Consider the following 22,974-nt stretch of genomic DNA (forward strand, 5'->3'; position numbering starts at 1 on the left):
GTAGTATAACTTTACTTGTAGATGCTTCATAGCTGCTCATTTTAAAAACTAATATTCAACTAAATATGTATTAAATGCCACTAAATTCTACATTGAATGTAAATTTCTGTCTATTGAATGTAACTCTGCCCCTAATCCTAAACCTAAACTTTATATTTTACATTTGCATTTACATATAATGCATTTAGCAGACACATTTATCCAAAGCAACTTACAAAAGTGCTTCACTGCTTACTCTTAAATATCGTTAGCTAGTTTGTATCAGCTAGTACTCTCGGAAGAGGAAGGTGTTCAGTCTGTGTTCAGACACCCAGGGTTGGTCCAAAAGCCTGCATGCTTGTCTTCGTGGATTTTAAGGGGTGGCAGGTCAAACCAAGCCATACTTGATGCTCAAAGGGCTCTTGGTTTTGATGATCAGGGCTGGTCCATTCTTGGCCTTGTAGGCCAACATCAGGGTTTTGAATCTGATGCAGGCAGCTACAGGAAGCCAGTGAAGATGCAGTAAAGGAGTTACATGGCTGTAATTAGAAACGTTGGAAACAACCTGTAAACTTTTGCTGGATGATCTCATTAATTTGGAGAATTAGAACTCACCTCAGGTTTTGAGCTCAAAGTGGGTACTGCTGGTGGAAATGCTGTAATATCAGCAGTTTAGTAGGACCAAATCAATCTGTTCATTCATTTTTCTGTTAAAGATGACCCACAGAATTAACAACATGGCAAAATTAGATGCACGTCCCTCTGAAAACCTATCAGGAACATGTATATGTCATGAGAGAGACGCAGCCAAGAAAGTACATACTAAATGAAAGGAAGAAGGCAAAGTCCTTTTGTGTGATCACTAACCTGCAGTATGAAACTAAAACTAACCAGATCAAATGTATACAATGTAAAAAAAAAAAAAGAACTTTGGAACTTTATGAATTTGGGACTTTAGGGAGTAAAAACATCATTGGTCTCATTTAAATATACTTAAACCCCACTTTTTTAAGAAGGCCTGTTGGTACTACATCAAAGACAGCCTACATTAACACCATTTTGACCTGAGGGTGGAGATACAGTTGGCCATAATTATTTTACAAACAGTAACAAGCTTTTGAACATAACATATTAATGTCAGTGGCCTTTATTTTTCATCAATCACCATTAAACCACCAGATATGTGCCAGGTTCCACTTTATCTGTTTAATTGTTTGTGTCTGTACACCAATTAGCCAGGGTCACTTTTATTTTGCTCTTTATTACTGCAAAGGTTCAGATTGTCTGATCAAATTCAAGGCATGGTAGAATAATGTACCTGTCAGAAAAGATAATGATGTGCGCATGTGTGTGTTTGTGTTTTTCAAGAGCTATGTTAAGATGTCTCAGAAGAGAAGGCCAAAGTAGTCTGTGTACTCCACAAGAGTGGCCTCAGGGGTTTTCACTTTTAATGACTGATAAACATGTAACTAATGAAGACTAGAGGGAGCCACACTAATTAAGAAACTGTTTGTGTTCCTGACAGAGTGACAGTGTCATGTTTTTAAGTTAAATCCCTTGCCTCTCATTTGCCAGAGGCATTGAGTCATACAGTGAGTTTCCAGAGGGATTATATGCCACATGATGTAGAGGCCTAACATCCTATAGTTCTAAAAGTATAGAGAGAAACTTTTTGTATTTTGATGTCACTTCACAATAGCATAGTTTTAAACAAATTATTACACATGATTAACTTAATAATCTTAATGATAATTTTATATTTTATCAGACTGGCATGGTGGTGTAGCAGGTAGTGGTGTGTTGGTGTGGTGTTTGGGCTCTGGACCTGCCGCAACCCTGACCAGAAAGAAGATGGATGACTGGATGGACATGTTATACTTTGTTTAAAGGAGGCAATAAAACAATGGTTAAATTAATTCCACTACAAAATACTTAATTGTACAGTTTTCCAGCTCCCTTTTCATCTGCCACAAGGGTAAACTATTTAATGACAACACATTCCTAATTCACAGCATAGGGAATATATTTAATTTCATTAGATTATTAGCTGACTTAGCCTAAAGGGAATAATAAAATAAAACTCATTACTCATTAGCCCATTGGGGGAGACTGGTGGAACTACTGCACCAGTGCATAAGACTCTGAGTTTGTCTAGATTAATACTGCACATCAACACAGTACTTACTCAGTAAGATTCACAATAATGTGAATAAGCACCCCAGATTTTTAGACATTTTACCGTAGTTTGTCTAATTAGTCCTTCATTTCTTCATTCAAGTAAATTACTGATGGAACTGAACAAACCCATATAGTATCTGGAGTTCACAGGTGGCCATTGGTTTAAAAAAAAAAAAAAGATAAAGCATGATGCCATTTATGCATGAACCCGGAGTATACATAACAGACAACATAGAATCCAAACTGGCTTGACATCCATGCTACAGCATTGTAGTTGCATTATTCATTTAATTGCACTGTAATATAGATGCAATGTACAACAGATATACAGTGCAATACATATACAATGTAATATTATTTACCATGCCATTAGTTTCCTTCAATTTCACAGCTTAGACATTTTTAGAGCTTCAGTGCTTGGTAATTACAGATAATGGAGATTTGTTGCTAATTAGTATAATTTTCATATTTTAGCTTTATAGCATCACTTGCTTTTTAATCTTGAAACTTTATCCACTTTGCACATTTTGTATTTTACACTTGACAACTCATCCCTCCTATTTGTATTTATATACATGTGTTATTCTTGCTGTAAATATTTTTATACTTTCCTTAATTTAGGTTATTTTATTGTATCTTCTTTGTTAATTTAACTGTGTGTCAGTGTTTGTATACAAAGATGTTAGTATGCATATGGGTATATGTTTTCATAAAAAGGAGCTAAAAACTGAAAGGGTTAAAACATGAATCATGTGACATCAACAGGGGAAGTCCTGTATGAGTATAAAGTATGGTTTAAGTTTCACTGTCAGTGATATCTTTACCAGAGGTAGGTAGATGTAACATTCCTTTTAGAAGAACTGATTCTACCCTATAAAAAAATGTAATCTTATAATCTTCTAAGGTCTTAAGCTGCAACATATTCACTGAAGTTGTAAACTACACAGAAGCAATTTAATTTTTTTCAGATTTCCATTGGACTGCTTGCATAGATTGAGTGAGAATTTTGCTGTTGTTTAGTAACATAAAGAACTTCACCAGATTCTTTGTCAGAAGTAAAATTAATATGTGGTTCCTTTTCCTTCAGGCATATCAACTCTGTTCCTCCTGATGTTCCTCTGCTCTTGATCACCATGCCTGAAGGGAACATTACCTCTGTGAAGAATTTTGTAATTGTAGGCTTTCCTGGGCTTCAGCCTAAATACTATGGCCTGGTATCTGTGGTTATGTTCTTTGTATATGTGTGCACTTTGCTGGGGAATGGACTTTTTCTTCTATTATTTGCAAGTGAAAAGAGACTTCGGAAACCCATGTATTATATTATTATAAATCTTGTTGCATGTGATGTACTGTTTAGCACCACTACTTTACCAAAGATTATTGCTAGGTATTGGTTTAATGATGGATTCATCTCATTCACAAGTTGCTTCATTCAGATGTACTTTGTGCACCTGTTTAGCTTAGTTAATGGATTTACACTAGCGATAATGGCCTTTGATAGATATGTGGCAATTTGCAATCCCCTCAGATATGCTAATATTATCAAAGACTCTACTATCATGATTTTATGCATGGTTTCTTGGCTACTGGCACAGCCATGTGTCTTAATGTTGGTAATCAGAGCATATCCTCTTCCTTACTGTGCTGCTAATACAATTGTCCAGTGCTACTGTGATCATGTAGCTATCACAAAGCTTGCATGCACTGACAGGACACCTTATGGGTTTCCAGCTTTTGTTTTCGCAATGGTTTTGCTGATAACCCCGCTGACTTTTATTTTGTTTTCCTATTCCTCCATTATGATAGCAGTTATTCAAATCTCTACCAATCAAGGGCGCCTGAAGGCCCTCTCTACCTGCAGTTCTCAGCTCATCATAATAGCCCTTTTCTTTTTACCCAGGTGTTTTAATTATATGTATCCCTATGTTGGCATCAGCTTTAATCCTGACATACAAATACTGATTATTATGTTGTATGGCCTGCTGCCACCCATGATTAATCCACTTATCTACTGTTTAAGAGCAAAAGAAGTGAAAGAAATCTTATTTAAGAGTTTAGAAAGGTCATGTCTTTCTATTAAGAAAAAAAATGTGTCTACTATATGCAACTGATTCACAAAAATTCCTGTGTTGCAGTGAGATTTGTGGACAATGATTGCCAGTGGAATTACATACCTAACTATGTAAGCTTGAAAACTGCAGTGTCTTGAAAATAAAGTTTGGGAGTAGTCTAAGAGTTGTTTATATTTATCTTCATGTACACCTACACTGAAGTGCCTCACCCCTTAACGTCTTTGACCCCTTATTTTCAGATGGTATGTCTTTTACTTAAGTCTTGCTCTTCATCTTATTGCTATTCATCTTATCAACTTATTTGTAATCAAAATAATCCCAATAATTATTTAATGATGCCAATGTGTGTTTACATTCCAAAAAAAAACTACTATAAACCACTCAAGAGTGTAGAACAATGATATTTCTAGGGTCAGGCCATAAAAGGAGTCCACCCAAGTTATTAAAACATTCAAGAGGTCAAAAGGCAAATTTGAGATGTCTCACTTTTAATCCTGGTAGTCCAGATCTTTAGACCTCTACTGGTGAACTACTGGTGAACTAGTCCTTTCCACTCATAATGAATTTGCACTAGATTTAGATGTAACTGTAGAATGAATGAAGATGCACCTTTCGGTGCTTTATTGATAGACTGTTATACACAAAGCTACACTACAGAGCTGCCTGAAGGCAGGAATACCCCCTGGACAGGGTGATAATCCATCATCACCATGTGTGTTATTGCAAGGTCCATGTCAGTGGTGGGACTGTGGAGGCTGATGGGGTCCTACTCTAAGGTCTGGCTCACCACAAAATGAAACTTGTACATGGTTTTGTCATGGTGTTATGGTCCTCAAACAATCAAAAAGAAGTTAGTACTGCCCAGGAAGTGTTGGAACAAACTGATTGATGTACGCTGCAGAAATTTGCTACCATGGCTTGGATGACCTTTTTTAACTTAATTTCTCCAGTTTAACAAATAATTGGTTCTCCAGGAGCAACATGGGAAAATGTGTTCGCCAATGGTCTTGCTGTCGATCAAAATGACATCAGTACAGACTAACATGTAGTGGTCATTTTCCTCTCTTAGGATCTTTTGATGTATCATTAGAAGGTGGCCACAGTGTTCATCAAACCAAAGTGCATGTCTGGATATTTATAATAGCTTAAAAGGAATGATTAGAGCCATGTCACTCGACTCTTTCTCCAAATTTAACAAGGTTACAAGATACAAAGAAGAACCCTTCTGGAACCACATAAACTTGAGTGAGAGGGCCTGCTGATATGGGTCTTCAGATTTTTACATTTGAAACCAAAAGGGCAAAGATGACTCGACATGTAGGGAAGTTATAGCAGTGAGGGGGTCTAGGGCTATTGCTGAAGATCTGTTGGAGTTGTTTTGGTACGGTACTGGTACACTGTATGATTAATTTAGCTACTATGCTAGACTGTGTACTGTGATACTCTTATTATGTTAGATAAGAAGAGTATCTCCTAATTTGCATAGCAGAAATCCAAGAGAATCACAAAATGCATCCTATGAGGTTTAACTATCCAAACAGAAATGTAAAAAATTGCAAACAGTAATCATAGACATATTATGTCATACATTAAGTCTCTGGAGCCATTGTGGAACAGTTATTGTGGAACATTTTCCCCCTCCTGGTCATGTGAGATATCTGAAAAATATATAAATGACTCGACCCCCGAGCATACCAGTTCTGAATGTATGATGTTTGTTCTGTAATGCAGGTAACAACGGATCAAATAATGTCTGGCAACATTTTTATTACTGCCATGCATTACATTGTTTAATGGTATGTTGTTTTATGTTTCATAGTATACATACACACAGTGTACATTTTATTCCATGCTGTTGACTTATGTCTGTGTTAATTTTGTTTTTCATTTTAAGGACATTAAGGCATGATGTCAGGGGGAAACGTGACCTTTGTGAAGGACTTTTTTATTGTTGGTTTTCCTGGACTTCACCCAAGCTACTATGGCTTGGTGTCTGCAGCTATGTTTGTGGTTTATCTGTGCATCTCAATAGGAAATGGAATTTTTCTTTTCTTGTTTGCAACTGAGAAAAGTCTACACAAACCTGTGTATTATTGTTTTTTAAGTCTTGTCATATCTGATATATTGTTCAGCACAAGCACATTGCCAAAGGCTATAGCCAGATACTGGTTCCAAGCTGGGAGCATTTCATTTTTAGGTTGTTTTGTTCAGATGTTTCTTGTGCATTATTTGGGTACAGTCAATTCATTTATAATGGCACTGATGTCCATAGATCGATATGTAGCCGTTTGTAACCCACTTCGCTACCACACCATCATGACAAATAGAAATGTACTCATTCTAAGCCTGGTGGCCTGGGTTCTGGCTTATCCCAGCAATCTATCAATGGCCATTCGAGCTTTCCCTCTCCCTTACTGTGGAGCCAACACCATTTTACATTGCTATTGTGACCACATATCAATTACACGGCTTGCATGCACCGATAGGGCTCCGTATTCTTTACCAGCCTTTGCTTTTGCAATGGTAGTGTTGCTAGGACCTCTTGCCATCATTATCTTCTCCTATTGCTGCATTGTTGTAGAAGTCATGCGTATCTCAAGCACTGGAGGGCGATTTAAAACTCTCTCCACTTGCACTTCTCAGCTCATCATTATCTCTCTATACTTTTTACCCAGGTGTTTTAATTATTTGGCAGCCAATATTGGCATCACTTTTAATACTGATTTGCAAATAACTATTGTCATAATGTATAGCATGCTGCCTCCCATGATCAACCCACTAATCTATTGTTTAAGAACGCAAGAGATAAAAAAGATTTTGATAAGAAAATCCCAAAGTAACAAAGTTAGCTTTCCATGATGTGTATAAATAAACATTTATATTATGAATTGTTTAATTGTATTTCTTTTAGCGAAAGCGTGAAATTCTTAGACCATCTTTATGCTTGGTATTGAAATGCAACCTCTTCATTTAGTGTTTGGATGAAAGCAACTTTTGACACCTGATTTCAGAAGGTATGTAGATCCACATTCAGAAATCACAGACTGATCCAATGTATGATGTAAAGATCTTTTCATAAACAATTATTGATGTTACTAACCTTATTGCCACTATTTAAACATCAGACATTCTGGATGTTAATTTACTCATCATTATACTGTCAATGTTATACAGTGTTTTCATTTTATAGAATGCTTTATGTAATTTAGTTCTCTTTTCTCATGCTCTTTCTCGAACAAAACACAGAAGAACAGCCCTCAAGAAGTATAAAGAGATAAAGGATGCTCAGGAGTCCACTTGAATTTTACTGTCTGATCAGCTTGTCTGATCTCTGAAACAAATACGGTGCAATGCGTGTCATTTCCTCAGGCCCCATGCAATCATATTCAGGTATTTTTAAAAACATAGGTTCAGGTTCCTAGTTCCAGCAGTGTTTCCTAAAATCTCTTAAGCCACACTGGAACACAAACATGGACCTAAAACACTTGGGTAAGCAGGCCAGTCCAGCAGAGGGCTCCAACACCTCAGAATATTTGATGTCATATTCCCCAAGAAGCAGCATAATAGCTAAAACTAGACCTAAATACAGCTTTGAATACAAGCACATTTTCTAACAATTAAGATTTTTCTTACTGTGTTGAAACAGCAAGTCTTCATAACTGGATTTCACATGTTTTTTTGTTTGTTTACTTGGTGTGGCAATGCCACACTTACCCTGACTAGGCACAACTGTTGCAATTATGTTGCTCTTTTGTAGCTTTTTAATCAAAATTTGAATGCAAGGTGTTTTCTAACAGTGTAATGAAAGAGTAAACTCTGTTAGTTAGTCAGCACAAAGCATGTGCAAGTTAACATTGAGATGTAAGCATTTTCAAAAATCAGCGGTTTCCCTGATCGCATGAAATTACAGAAAACTTCTTTTAAAGTTCTTTAAATAAATCTCCATCCTGCCGAGCATTTTCAAAAATCTCAGTTTGTAGTCACCTGAAATATTGTGTTTGTGTGGATAGAAGCCAAAACAGAGAAATAAAGCCATGATTTTAAAAAATCCTGATGCATATAGATGGGGCCTCATCCCATATGAGGCCCTCTAACCATTGCTGGCCATTGGACTTCACTTTCTCTAAGACGCGCACTACAACCCCACCCCCCCCCCCCCCCCCCCCGTGTTCAGAAGTGGCCTAGCCCTGGACCCAGCTCTTAAATATGTGTTGTGCTTCGTAACAAAAATGGATACTGACTCACAGAGCTCTGATCACAATATTCTAAGCATGTTTAAGAATAGTGTGGGAATCAATAGGACAATTACATCTTGAAAATGTTTTTTTTTTTAATGTACAGAGCACAATTCCGGTAGGATGGTCATGTTAAGTCAAGTCAAGTCAAGTGGGTTTTTATAGTCATTTCAACTACATACAGAGTACACAGTGAAACGAAACAACGTTCCTCCTGGACCATGGTGCAACATAGACACAGTGCATACAGAACACAAGTGCAACACAGTACAAGTGCAGATAGACAATACAACACAATACAGACAAAGAATATAAATAATAAATAATATAGTGTATGTTGTGCATCCTTAGAGTTCAACCATGAAAAAATGTCTCACCCAGCAATCATAAACATAGTGTGTCTTACATTAAGTCTCTGGAGCTATTGTGCAGAATTACTTTTTCCCTCTGGGTCATGTGATGTGTATGTGACAAAATATAAATGTATCTACCCAAAGCATGGGCACACATTTTCCTAATGTGTGATCTCAGTTCACACCACTCCGTAATGCAGGTAAGGAGGGAGCAAATAATGTCTGGTAATGTTTTATCATGCCACGCAGTTTTAATAATGTAATCTATCAATAGCAAATTGACAGTTATTCATTCAGTTTCATAGCATGCATTTTATGCCCTAATGTTGGCCTATGTCTGTGTTCTTTTGTTTTTCATTCTAAGGACGTTAAGGCATGATGTCAGGGGGAAACGTGACCTTTGTGAAGGACTTTTTTATTGTTGGTTTTCCTGGACTTCACCCAAGCTACTATGGCCTGGTATCTGCAGCTATGTTTGTTATTTATCTGTGCATCTTAATAGGTAATGGAATTTTTCTTTTCTTGTTTGCAACTGAGAAAAGTCTACACAAACCTGTATATTATTGTTTTTTAAGTCTTGTCATATCTGATATATTGTTCAGCACAAGCACATTGCCAAAGGCTATAGCCAGATACTGGTTCCAAGCTGGGAGCATTTCATTTTTAGGTTGTTTTGTTCAGATGTATTTTGTGCATTATTTGGGTACAGTCAATTCATTTATAATGGCACTGATGTCCATAGATCGATATGTAGCCGTTTGTAACCCACTTCGCTACCACACCATCATGACAAATAGAAATGTACTCATTCTAAGCCTGGTGGCCTGGGTTCTGGCTCATCCCAGCACTCTATCAATGGCCATTCGAGCTTTCCCTCTCTCTTACTGTGGAGCCAACACCATTTTACATTGCTATTGTGACCACATATCAATTACACGGCTTGCATGCACCGATAGGGCTCCGTATTCTTTACCAGCCTTTGCTGTTGCAATGGTAGTGTTGCTGGGATCTCTTGCCATCATTATCTTCTCCTATTGCTGCATTGTTGTAGAAGTCATGCGTATCTCAAGCACTGGGGGACGACTTAAAACTCTCTCCACTTGCACTTCTCAGCTCATCATTATCTCTCTATACTTTTTACCCAGGTGTTTTAATTATTTGGCTACAGTTATTGGTATCATGTTTAATAGTGATTTGCAAATAGCTATTATCTTGTTATACAGCTTGCTACCTCCCATGATCAACCCACTAATCTACTGTTTAAGAACACAAGAGATAAAAAAGATTGTATTAAGAAAATTCCAAAGAAGCCAAGTTAGCTGTCACTGATATATTTTAATATACAAAGTGATATACAAATACATACAAAGTGTATATATACTATAACAAAGCTACTCTAGTAGATATGCAGATACACATTTGGAAATCACAGTTTGATCCAGTGTTTATGTTGAAACAGGCAGGAATAGAGGCATTGTGTAATGATCTGTCATTAAACATAATTGGAGAGTCTGAGAATTGCTGAACTGAGATCTGCTGAGTAGAATTCATTGTAAAAAAAAATATACGTGTCTGTAGCTGAAGAGTCCTGTATTCTAAGTTCCGCCTAATCTCCTAGAAAAACACTCACATTGGTTTTGTAAAACAGCTCATTGCTACATTCAAAAGTAATGTGTTCTGTAGCGGTGAAGAAAAGACTACAGACAACTAACTCATAGAGTCAACTTACAACAGAGATTTGACTTACAACTGACTGATCACACCCATTGTTGCCTTAATCTACACTAAACCTAATCGGAGCCTATACTTAAATCTACACCTTAATCTATATCTATACCTGAGGCAGTGGTGGCTCAGTGGCTTTGGGCTTTTAAGCATTTCTGCTAGGGGCATGTGTGTCCACTGTTCTCTATGTGTGTCTTTGCATACTGGTGATGCCCAAATTCCATCTGTATCCAACAGAGTAGAATCAAGCTATATGGACATTTCTATGTGGCATTGTTGACTGCATTATAGTATTCAGAAATGTATTGAATTATAAATATTCTATTATAAAATGATCTATTAAAACAAATTTCATGATAAATAATCTGGGTTAAATTAAATTGTTAAATCGAAAAGGATTATTATTAGCTTTATCAAACGTCTTTCCAGTCATTTTGATATGTTGAATGGCAAATTACTTTTTACAGTGCATTCAGTCTTGGGATTTATCTGTGACTTCTGGTATCTGTTCATGGAGTACTTTCACATTCACATTGAAAATGGTCTTAAATCAGGGTGTCTTACACCATAATCTGCAGACATAGAATTTTTTTTTTTTTTTACTTGTCTGCACCTTGACACCTCATACCATTATAATTTATTTCTAAAAACACATTCTGGTACAACCTTGTGATGGACTTGGCTCTAGACCCCCCCCCACAACCCTAAACAGGAAGACGGAAATAAGAAGATTAATGGATAGACCTACCCACCTTCAACATAAGCATTTGAATCTTCTGAAGGTTTTTTATGCTGTTATTTTACTGTGCCCCTCAGTTAGCCATTCGGTTGGTTAAATGTTTCATTCTATGTCATTTTCTATTCAACAATGCCAATAAAAACTACAAGTACCAACAGTGAGTAAATATGAAGCAAGTATGATTCATTAAGTATGATGCTCTAAATACATTTGCTAGAAAACATAATTAAACCATTTAGAATTATCTGGATTTCTGCATTTATTAGTAATAAAATGATATCTTTCTCATTGTCTAAGTCATAATTAAAGGTGAACCAAATCTAACTAAACTAATAACATGTACATCATGTATTGTTTTGAGCACATTAGGTAAACATCTACAGTAAAGTAAGTGAAATTTTGTGTTAATGACTTCCCCAAGAGCTTGGCAAAAAGTTTTTTTTTTATTTGAGCAGATATGATTAGGAGTATGGGTTTCATTTTCTGTCAATGCCCATTATCTGTGTTAACTGTGTTACTGTGAAGTATGCCTTGATGCAAACAACTTTCAAAAGAGACATTTTAGAGACATATGAAGCTGGAAAAGGCTACAAAGGCATTGCTAAAGACCTAGTGGTGCATCATTCCACGGTTAGAGTCTATAATTCAGGATTGTTGCTAGTCTCTCTAGGAGTGGGCATCTTGTTACGACCACACCAAGAGCACAATTGGCTAACCTGAAAGAGGTGAGGAAGAACCCATAGATATCAGCAAATGACATATGAAATCATACAAACTGCAAAAAAAACATTAAGAATGTGTTCACTATTAGAATAAATATTAGGCAGAAATGGTTTTACTGAAAGGTCCAAATAAAGTACCATAGTAATACCAAAGTAATAATAATATAATTTGTAAATAATCATGAAAAGCATCATGTGTGTGAAGGTTAAATCTTGCCCCTTAGTAATGGGTGTGTGTCATACTTATAAATTCTGAGAAGAACTTCTAATTACTGTGTAAAAAATTAAATACTGTTGCTCTGGGAATATGAAAAGATGGTCATCAGTTTAACTGCATAAAAAGAAATGTATTACAATTTATCCCACATTTTGTACCCCAGATTTTGCCTGGCTCTTTCATACTGACTGTCACAAGAGCAAGATTGTTATTTTTCATATATCTCTCTAAATCCAAATCTAGTCTAACATCTAGTAAATAAGCAATAGTGTGTTTCATTGTTTATAAAAATTGTTTATAAACAATGAAACTATAGAAAATATTAAAATTCACTTGTGTAAATTTGAAATGTTAAAAGGTATTTTGGCTACATTGTGATATTAAAATATGCAGAATGTAACAACAAATAAAATTACAGTGACAATGGACAGTAGACACCATGTGTTTATATGGGTACTGACTCAAGCTACATTTATTCCAAAAGCTGGTTAATATCCTAGTCATAAATGTATTTAATTTATTATATATTATTTATATTAATTGCTTATTGTGTTATTACCAAGTTGTTACCAAGCCTTCAATAAACTCTGTGTCCTTTTTTTAACTTGAGGCAAATACTATTAACATATGTTTAGCTGATGAGGGCAGGGGATAGCAAGATCACTGGTCTCTAGTGTCATTAACGAGCATTTATAAACCAATGTTTTAGTGAATCATTTTAGTTGGGTTGAAGGAGTGCTCAGTATGTTTATACTTAATGTTTCTAAAAATTACAGCTGCAATTGAACATACATGGAAGACAGATCTGTCACTGATTTCAAAAAGCTTTTAAAAAGCTTTATTTACAGTTTACATAGTTTTATGCTATAACGATTTTTTATTGTTTGAAATAAGTTCAACCTAAGTCATTAATTGATTGTTTTTTTTAATCAGTACAAATTATACATTTATTAGAATATACATTAGGACTGGTTTAGTTTTTCAAAAAGTGTAGACATCAGACGTTTAATAGCATTAGAATGCATGAACCACGCTCCTTTCTTTCCTTTCACAGTGAAAACGCTGGTGTGTAACTGAGTGAAAATCATGGACCAATATGTCAATTCAACTGTTACTGAGTTCTTCATTCTTGGATTTCCAGGAGTTTCTCCAGAATACTATGCAGCAGTTGGAACTCTTCTTCTCTTTATTTACCTCACACTTGCAGGGGGAAACATATTCACAATTGCATTTGTAGCTTATGAAAAAAGTCTTCAAAAACCAACTTATCTTATCTTCTGTAATCTTGCTGCAGTAGACTTTGTTTTTGGAACTGTCACAATGCCCAAAGTTATTGCAAAGTACCTGCTTAAAGACGAGTTTGTGCCATTTCATGCTTGCTTTATCCAAATGTTTTTCATCCATTATTTAGGAACTGTCACTTCTTTCCTTTTGCTTGTAATGGCTATTGATCGATTTATTGCTATATGTAACCCCCTCAGATACCCTACCCTTGTTACAAATCATTCTGTGGCAATTGTATGTGTAATAGTTTGGTTGATTCCAATTTCTTGGATGACAGTTACAGTTGTCCAGACCATATCTGTACCCTTTTGTGACTCCAACATAATAGCACAGTGCTTTTGTGACCACAACTCAGTAGCTAAATTGGCCTGTGGTGATTTAAGATCTTCAAGGGTATTTTCCTTTATTATGGCAATGGTAGTGCTGTTAGGACCCCTTACTTTCATCATATTCTCTTATATAGCAATCATCATAGCTGTCTTTCAAATATCCAATGTTCAAGCAAAGTACAAAATATTCTCAACATGTAGTCCTCAACTTCTTATCATATGCCTTTACTATCTACCCCGATGTGCTATCTATGTTGCTGACTTGAAGGTTCAGATGAGCATTGATACTCGCATTATGATCAGTATGTGGTATAGTCTATTTCCGCCACTGGTCAATCCAATCATATTTTGTTTTAGAACTAAGGAAATTCGAGATGTGTTAATAATGAAATTAAGAAAAAGAAAAATCATTGGTCAACTGAAAGCTACTTCAAGCTGAATGAACCAAAATATGTGGTACATTATACAGATACATAACTGAAAAATGAGATTTTTTTTTTTTAGATAATACATTTATGAAAGCCCATAAAAAATATGGATACTGAATGTTGATATGCACATTGCAAACATTTGTCAAATAAAGCACTTTTCCTTCCATTTGTCAAATTTGTTTGTGAAATGTTACTGTCCCTGGCTTTTTTTTTTCAATATTTTTAATATATTTAAGTTTATGTAAATCTTTTAGCTGGTGTTTGGAGTTAGTTTGAAGTGATGTCTTGTATGTTACTCCCTACTTTATCTTTATCTTGGATTTGTCTTAGTGTTGGCATAGCCTTTTAGTTTTGTTATGTGACTTTTTTGTGTGTTCACCGCACTTCCATCCAGTCTCCTTGTTAAGACCAGTCAAGCCAATCATCAAACCATTTTAATCCAGCTGAGCACCTCTAAAGAAGAGACCCCCAAAATAAACATCATCTGGAAAAAACTGCAGAAATACATCACAAAAGAAAACTGCAACAGATGATGTCAGCTGGTCGCTGGCTTGATGCAATTATTGCGCGCAAGAGATATGTAAACAGAAATTAAATGTCATTTATTTGAACAATATCAGTTCCAATATTAATCACCTAAGATTTGTGTGGTCTTTCTTGTCATTCTAATACTTTTAGAGGATTTTCATTTTCTGTAGGAGGTTTTGTATTGTTATTTTTAGTCATTATAATTCAGTTTAGTTTAATTCTGCGTGTTTTGTTAATTCAGACTGTTCCACAAACAACTTTTAACAACAAATTTAAATGAATAAATAAGTTTCAGCTCTTCTGTGTGGTTTGCGCTTAACATAATGGTCAATCTGGGGGTGTTTTTTGTCTTTTCAGAAAACCAATTCTTTGATAGGTAAAATACCTATTTAATAACAGATAAAAAAATACTGAGTGCAGTTAATGTCACTTTTTAAGGTTTTGTTGCTCACTCTTTCAGGTCTCAATAATGGATCCTGAAATACCAATTGGACCCTTCTTACTTCATTGTTTGTCAGTACACATTGGAAGGAAAAAGGCATAATGTTAAAGGACAGCCATTTTCTTGACCTAAGGCTGAGCTTAATCATACATGCTGGAGGTTGCCCATGAGGACAGGAAACAAGAAAACAATATTACATCTAGCTGGTCTCAGGTGTCATGGACAAGTATTTATAAACTGATGCTTTTGTGAGTCATTCCTATTTGGGCACAGTGGGTGGAAGCATCAGAGTTTTCACATTATCAAGAAACTACAGCTTCTCTTCAACACACATGAATACTTGAATGTATGTGGCAATGCCTACTATTATACAAGATGTTATAAAATGTTGGGATCTATGGATATTCTATATTGTGTATCATGATATTATGTCATCCTTTTCATTTCATATTGAAATAATATGACTGGCTCTATAACTGTATTAATGTGTTTACATTTATTTATGTATGGAATTTAGCAGATCTTATCCAGAGCAATTTACAAAATTTATAATTATTTGCTCAGAATATCCAAAGCTAGTATCAATACATCCCATATGCAAAATACATTTGGGTGCTGACACTGCCTAACATGATGAATGCTAAAAAGTCTATAATGATTATGGGATCAATGTTTTGTTTCTGCTTTACTATTGCAAGTGTTTTTGTTGTTGTTTTTTTCCCAGGTGGTTTTAGAAGACTGAATTCTGGATATCATGGACATATATAGCAATTCCACAACTGTTACTGAATTCTTCCTCCTTGGATTTCCAGGAGTCCCTCTAGAATATTATGCAGCTGTTGGAACTCTTCTGCTCTTCATTTATCTTATACTTGCAGGGGGAAATATTTTCATCATTGTGTTTGTTTTTTATGATAAAAGCCTCCAAAAGCCAGTTTATCTTATCTTCTGCAACCTTGCTGCAGTGGACTTGGCTTTTGGAACTACCACAATGCCCAAAATTATTGCAAAGTATCTGTTTAGAGATGAACATGTGCAATTTCATGCTTGCTTTATCCAAATGTTTTTCATCCATTATTTAGGAACTGTCACTTCTTTCATTTTGCTTGTTATGGCAATTGATCGATTTATTGCTATATGTAACCCCCTCAGATACCCCAGCCTTGTTACAAATCATTCTGCTGCAATTATATGTGTAATATCTTGGGTGATTCCAACCACTATAGTGATTGTGATAGTTGACCAGGCCATAGTTTTGCCCTACTGCAACTCCAACATTATTTCACAGTGCTATTGTGACCGCACTTCTGTAACTAAATTGGCCTGTGGTGATACAACACTTTCAAAGACATTTTCTTTTGTTGCGGCAATGGTCGTGCTGTTAGGACCCCTTGCTTTCATCATATTCTCCTACATAGCAATCATCATAGCTGTGTTTAAAATATCCAATGCTCAAGGAAAGTACAAAACGTTGTCAACATGCAGTCCTCAACTTCTTATCATATGCCTTTACTATTTGCCTCGATGTGCAGTCTATGTTGCTGATATAACAGTCCAAATGAAAATTGATGCTCGTATCATGATCAGTATGTGGTATAGTCTCTTCCCCCCTCTTGTCAATCCAATTATTTTCTGCTTTAAAACTAAGGAAATCCGAGAAGCAGTGTTAATGAAATTAAGACAAAGAAAGATCAGTGATAAACTGACTGCTCCTTCAGGCTAAGAAATATTTTAGCAGATACTATAGTTTATGTAACAAGTGGATATATTTTTGCTAACTCAATTTTCTAGAAGGTTTCTAAACTTTTCAAGAAGGTTTCTGAACTTTTGTTGCTTCATAAGTTATTAAAGTACTCTCACATGTTGAAATCTGAGTCTTTCCTGATAAAAAAGGCTTTGAGAAATTGTATTTTTTTGAGCAGGTATTTTCTATGAAATTCTATAGTTATAATATAATTCTAAAGTAACATTAATTGATTTTCAACAATTGTTTTTCAATTTTACAATTTTGGCATTTAAAATATCTTTTCCCATTACACATTTTAGGTGGTACACTAAACTTTAAATTAATAAGCTACTCTTCCATGTGATTGGAGATGTTACTTAGGTTATTAAAATGAAATCTTGGTACTTTAACTTACATTGTAAGCCATGAATGATTTTGCCTGATCCATAAAATGACAGTAATGGAGGTGCAAGCTTTGGTTTCAAAAACGATGATGGGTTAAGTATCTTTTTAAATATATGGTATAAGTCCTGGAATAACAAGTTTATTTTTTGCTAAATTTAAATGACATTTAGATCAGAATTTCATCTATAATGTTTACATTCAGAAGTGAAACTAAATGAAACAACACAAAACCATCCAAAAACAGATTGATGATGCCTGTGAGTTAGATACACAATAGTCACAGAAATACCTTAAATCTGTAATAATAAATTAAAAATCTAAGAAAATGATCAAATGAAAATCGGACATTGACTTTGCCATCCTACAACAGAACTACTTAAAAAAGTAAACTCATTAAACAGGCCTGGACAAAAATTATGGTACCACTGAAAACAATGTGACCAAAGGGACATGTTAAATAAAGGTTTGTCCACTAATTAGCATCACAAGTGTCTACAGTCTTGTAATCAGTCAGTGGGCCTAGATAAAGGGCTACACATAGTCAACGTGCTGTTTGGGGACATGCTGTGTACTATACTCAAAATGGACCAGAGGAAGCAAAGAAAAGAGTTGTCTCAGGAGATTAGAAAGAAAATTACAGACAAGCATGTTAAAGGTAAATGTTATAAGACCATCTCCAAGCAGCTTGATGTTCCTGTGACTACAGTTGCACATATTATTCAGAAATTTAAGATCCATGGGACTGTAGCCAAATCAAAGAGACGGATAATACGAATGGTAACAAAAGAGCCAAGAAAAACTTCTTAAGAGATTAAAGGTGAACTTCAAGCTCAAGGAACATCAGTGTCAGATCACACCATCTGTCATTGTTTGAGCCAAAGTGGACTTCATGGGAGACGAACAAGGAAGACACCATTGTTGAAAACAAATCATAAAAAAGCCAGACTGGAATTTGTCAAACGACATGCTGACAAGTTCCAAAGCTTCTGGGAAAATGTCCTGTGGACAGTTGAGACAAAATGGAACTTTTTATCCAGACAAATCAGCTCTATGTTTACAGATGAAAAAATGAAGCATATCAAGAAAAGAACACTGTCCTTATTGTGAAACATGGAGAAGGCTCTGTTATATTATAGGGCTGCTTTGTTGCATTTGGCAAAGGGTGTCTTGAATCTGTGCACGGTACAAATAAATCTCAAGGTTATCAAGGGATTCTAGAGAGAAATGTGCTGCCCAGTGTCAGAAAGCTTGGTCTTAGTCGCAGGTCATGGGTCTTGCAACAGGATAATGACCTAAAACACAGCTAAAACACACCCAAGAATGGCTAAGAGGAAAACATTGGACTATTCTGAAGTTGCCTTCTATGAGCCCTGACCAACATCCTATAGAGCATCTTTGGATGGAAAAGGTGCCCTTCAAACCTGAGAAAACTGGAGCAGTTTGCCCATGAGAAGTGGGACAAAATACCTGCTGAAGGTAAAGGTGCACGTATTAGTCACTGTACAGTGTGGACTGTACAGCGAAATGTGTCCTCCGCATTTAACCCATCTGGTAGTGAACACACACTCACACATGTTAGGAGCAGTGAGTACACACATAGAGCAGTGGGCAGCCAGCCCGGAGAGCAGAGAGGGTAAAGGGCCTTGCTCAAGGACCCAACAGTGGCAGCTTGCCGAGCCCGGGAATCAAACCCACAACCCCATTATCGATAGCCCGGCGCTCTAACCGCTGAGCCACCACTGCCCCATGAAGGGTGCAGAAGTCTTAATGACAGTTACAGGAATCGTTTGATTGCAGTGATTACCTCAAAAGGTTGTGCAACAAAAGATTAAGTTAAGGATACCATCATTTCTGTCCAGGCCTGTTTCATAAGTTTATTTTTTTTTTTAATAATTCTGTTGAAGCATCATAAAAATCAATGTCATTTTTTTTTGATCATTTTCATAGAATTTTTATTTATTATTACTTTTGTCAGATTCAAGTTATTTCTGTGACCATTGTGGGTTTTTCTTTTATTAACCGAGGGGTACCAACAATTTTGTCCACGTGTGTACAGTCATCCACCTTCAAGTCTGCCAGAGTTGTGCCTATCCTAAAGAAACCCATGCTGGACAGCTTGGACATCGGTGACCTATTTCTCTTCTCTCGGTTTTGAATCTCCTCGACCTCTCTGCAGCTTTTGACACAGTGGACCACAAGATCTTTCTGTCTATCCTTGCCGGCCGTGGAATTACCGGCTCTGCATGGCAATGGTTTGCATCGTACCTGTAGGGACACTCATACTACATAACATGGCAGGGGGACCACAAGGCTTGGTTCTTGGTCCACTTCACTCTCATGGATTCTCTTACCACTGTTATGCCAATGGCACTCAGCTCATCCTTTGATTCCCCACCGTCTGACACACAGCTTTCTACCCGCATCGCAGCATGTCTCGCTGATGTCTCTTCTTAGATGGTGGCTCACCACCTCCAACTTAACCCCAGCAAGACAGAGCTGCTGTGCATCCTGGGAACTGCTGGACTTAAAAACGATCTTGCCGTCTCCTTTGATAACTCACTGGTCACTGCATCTACAGAAGCTTGAAGCCTTGGTGTAGTCATGGATGATCAGTTATCATTCTCAAGTCACGTTGGAGTTCTTATTCAGTCATGTAGATTTCACCTGTACAACATCCAGAGAATTTAACCCTTTCTCTCTAGAGCTTCCGCCCAGGTGCTTGTTCAGTCTTTTATTACTTAGAGACTTGACTACTGCAACTCTCTTCTGACTGGCCTTCTTCTGCGCACCATCAGGCCCCTGCAACTTATTCAAAATGCAGTGGCACAGGTCGTCTTCAAGGTTTCAGCCATGTCACTCCACTGCTGCATTCTCTTCACTGGCTTCCCGTAGCTGCTGCCTGCATCAGATTCAAAACCTTGACTCTGGTCTACAAAGCCAAGAAAGGACCAGCCCCTCCGAATTTGATGGCAATGGTCAAAAGCTGATCCGCACCAAGAGCCCTTCGAGCTTCAAGTACGGCTCGGCTCGACCCGCCATCCCTCAAAATCAAGACAAGCGTCCAGGCCTTTTTTCTGTCCTGGCACCAAAGTGGTGGATCGAACTTCCCCTAGGTGTCCGAACGGCAGAGTTGCTCGCTGTCTAAAATCACAGACTGAAGACCCTCCACTTAAAAGAGTACTTGGGCGAATAGTAGAGTGGTCACCTTATTAACTTGTGTTTAGTGATGTCTAAACTTATAGATATCTTTGAATTTTTAGTCTATTCAGACTAGCTGAGCTTATTCTTGGGTAATTAGCAAAGCACTTTTGTAAGTCGCTCTGAAATGCCCTGAATGTAAATGTAAATGTTATCGCAAGTAAGAAATTTGCAACCAACAATTCCATGGTATTTATTTTAAGACTATGCGTTCCAATATTTGTTCTCAGCTAAAAAAATTGTGAGTGTGCCAAGATAGCTACCATGTTTTATGTTGTTTCACATATCAGAAAATAAAAGCTCAAATTGTAATTTATTGAATCAAATTCATCTTTTCATCTGACACATGTCTTTAATGTATAGGATAAACAAAAAGGCCCTTGTCATTCCAGTCAAATCAGAGTTGACTGTACTTTGCCTCCATTACTCTTTTTAATAATTGAAATTATTGTTTAAGCAATACCATTAGCATTTGATAATATAGGAGGAGAATAAGAGAGAGGGAGAACACGAATTTGGTATAGAGTTCAGGTGGCTTCTGCTTTGTGAAAGAAAGTGAGCCCCCACTACTGGTAGATGGAGCTGGGACTGAAGGAGGTGACGGAGTGGTGGTTGTGAAGAACTGAACAAGGTGAAGATTAAATGTATAGGATGTTACATTGGGAAGAGGAGTAGGGGCGTCCCAGGGAGTAATTATTTGCATCTATTGTCCTTGTGGAAAGATGAGGGTTCAAAGTCAGGATTTCTATTATTCACTAACAATACTATCGACTAGGTTTCTTGCATGTTCCTCCTCCTAATTTAGTTATATCATAATACCACTTCTGCAAATTCAGACCATACCATCAGCATATAATAAAAGGAGGAATTTGTAAAAAAGAGAAAAGGCAGAAGGCCACACCAAAAAATGACTAAGGAACTGTTCCAAGCTCTCTGATTATGTTTGAAGGTATGTAGAGTATGTATAAAACACCAGTATGTCACAGGTGGAAACCTTGAGAGAATCCAAGGCTCAGTAGAGGAACCAATCATTTTCTGGTTGGATTGTGAAAAGATACTTTGGGCTTCTAAACCTGTTAGTTATGGATATTATAAGAGTCAGTTGAGGTCAGAGAAACTCCTCTATTGTAATGGTTGTTATTCAGAGATTGGCTGTTTGAAGTTAGTAGTCATTTGTGGGATTTTTGTGTTTTTTTTGGTAGAGTAATCCAAATGTGGCTGATGCAACAAGGATTGGTTGACCTGTTTACTATGGATGGTGGCTCAGTTTTTTACAGTAGGGAGCAACTGTTTTGATTCAAAAACAGAAACGGATCCAACAGTCCCAAGAAGTAAAGAGAAAAATGAATGAGCCCAGTTACTCATGGTATGCCCAGGAGCAGTTGAGGCGAACAGCATGCTAATGCCTACAGAGAGTCACAGGTTCCCAGGCTGAAACTAAATTGTACAGTGACCTAAGGCTTGTCCAGTCTGAGGAAAAGCCAATCCGTGCGTCTTATGGTGTCTGTTCTGGAAAGGGGCCATTTTCATTGTGTCTTTTTTGTGTCTTTTTTGTGTCTTCAGTTTATGGAACGTTAGGAAGCTAGGTTAGCTGGAGGTCTTGTGATTGCTTTTTGCTTTTGTTAGGTTAGCTAGATTCATGGGTGGAGTTAGCATGAGGTTTGTATGTTGTTTGGCATTGCTTACCCCTGGATACATGGCTATGTCTTTTGTCTATGTGTAAGAAGTTATAAATATATATTTGAATGCCTAAAGCCTTGATGTGTTTTTATTTTACGCCCTTCCTCAACCACTTCCCTACTTTTCTGGCCTAATACCCGTTCACTTGAACATAACATTGTGGATGGAGAAGGGGAGAAGGAATAAACATGGATAGCCTTTTGCTTAACCTGAGGCTGAGCTTCTACACACATGCTGGAGGTTGCCCATGAGGACAGGAAACAAGAAAACAGTATTACATCTAGCTGGTCTCAGGTGTCATGGAAGAGCATTTATAAACTGATGCTTTTGTGAGCCTATTTTAATGCACTGGGAGGAAGCCTTAAAGCTTTCACATTATTAAGAAACTACAGCTCCTCTTGAACACACATGAATACTTGAATGTATGTGGCTATGCTTACAATTATACAAGATGTTATAAAATGTTGGGATCTATGGATATTCTATATTGTGTATCATATTATGTCGTCCAAATCATTATTGAAATAATATGACTGGCTCTATAACAATACTTATGTGTTTACATGTATTTATTCATTTCTGGCATTTAGCAGATGCTCTTATCCAGAGGAACTTACAAAACTCTTAATCATTTGTTCAGAATATTCAAAGCTAGTATCAATACACCTCATATTCAAAATACATTTGGTTGCTGACACTGCCTAACATGATGAATCTAGGGGTGCTAAAAT

General features: G+C 36.7%; 5 protein-coding genes across 5 annotated transcripts; all 5 read left to right on the forward strand.

Moving 5' to 3' along the window:
- Positions 1–3,290: 3,290 nt before the first annotated feature.
- Positions 3,291–4,268, forward strand: LOC140565147 (olfactory receptor 2AT4-like). Its single transcript, XM_072690956.1, has one exon. It carries the CDS (start codon positions 3,291–3,293, stop codon positions 4,266–4,268), a length of 978 nt encoding a protein of 325 aa, XP_072547057.1.
- A 1,866-nt stretch (positions 4,269–6,134) lies between these two features.
- LOC140565203 (olfactory receptor 2AT4-like) lies at positions 6,135–7,088 on the forward strand. Its single transcript, XM_072691030.1, has one exon. The coding sequence runs from the start codon at positions 6,135–6,137 to the stop codon at positions 7,086–7,088; it is 954 nt and encodes a 317-aa protein (XP_072547131.1).
- A 2,104-nt stretch (positions 7,089–9,192) lies between these two features.
- Positions 9,193–10,146, forward strand: LOC140565690 (olfactory receptor 2AT4-like). The gene has a single exon (XM_072691733.1). The coding sequence runs from the start codon at positions 9,193–9,195 to the stop codon at positions 10,144–10,146; it is 954 nt and encodes a 317-aa protein (XP_072547834.1).
- A 3,157-nt stretch (positions 10,147–13,303) lies between these two features.
- On the forward strand, positions 13,304–14,272 carry LOC140565271 (olfactory receptor 2AT4-like). The gene has a single exon (XM_072691114.1). It carries the CDS (start codon positions 13,307–13,309, stop codon positions 14,270–14,272), a length of 966 nt encoding a protein of 321 aa, XP_072547215.1. The 5' UTR covers positions 13,304–13,306.
- Positions 14,273–15,985: 1,713 nt separating this feature from the next.
- Positions 15,986–16,957, forward strand: LOC140565258 (olfactory receptor 2AT4-like). The gene has a single exon (XM_072691097.1). The coding sequence runs from the start codon at positions 15,989–15,991 to the stop codon at positions 16,955–16,957; it is 969 nt and encodes a 322-aa protein (XP_072547198.1). The 5' UTR covers positions 15,986–15,988.
- Positions 16,958–22,974: the final 6,017 nt, after the last annotated feature.

Source organism: Salminus brasiliensis, chromosome 11 (assembly GCF_030463535.1).
Source record: "Salminus brasiliensis chromosome 11, fSalBra1.hap2, whole genome shotgun sequence".
NCBI classification, from domain to species: Eukaryota; Metazoa; Chordata; class Actinopteri; order Characiformes; family Bryconidae; genus Salminus; species Salminus brasiliensis.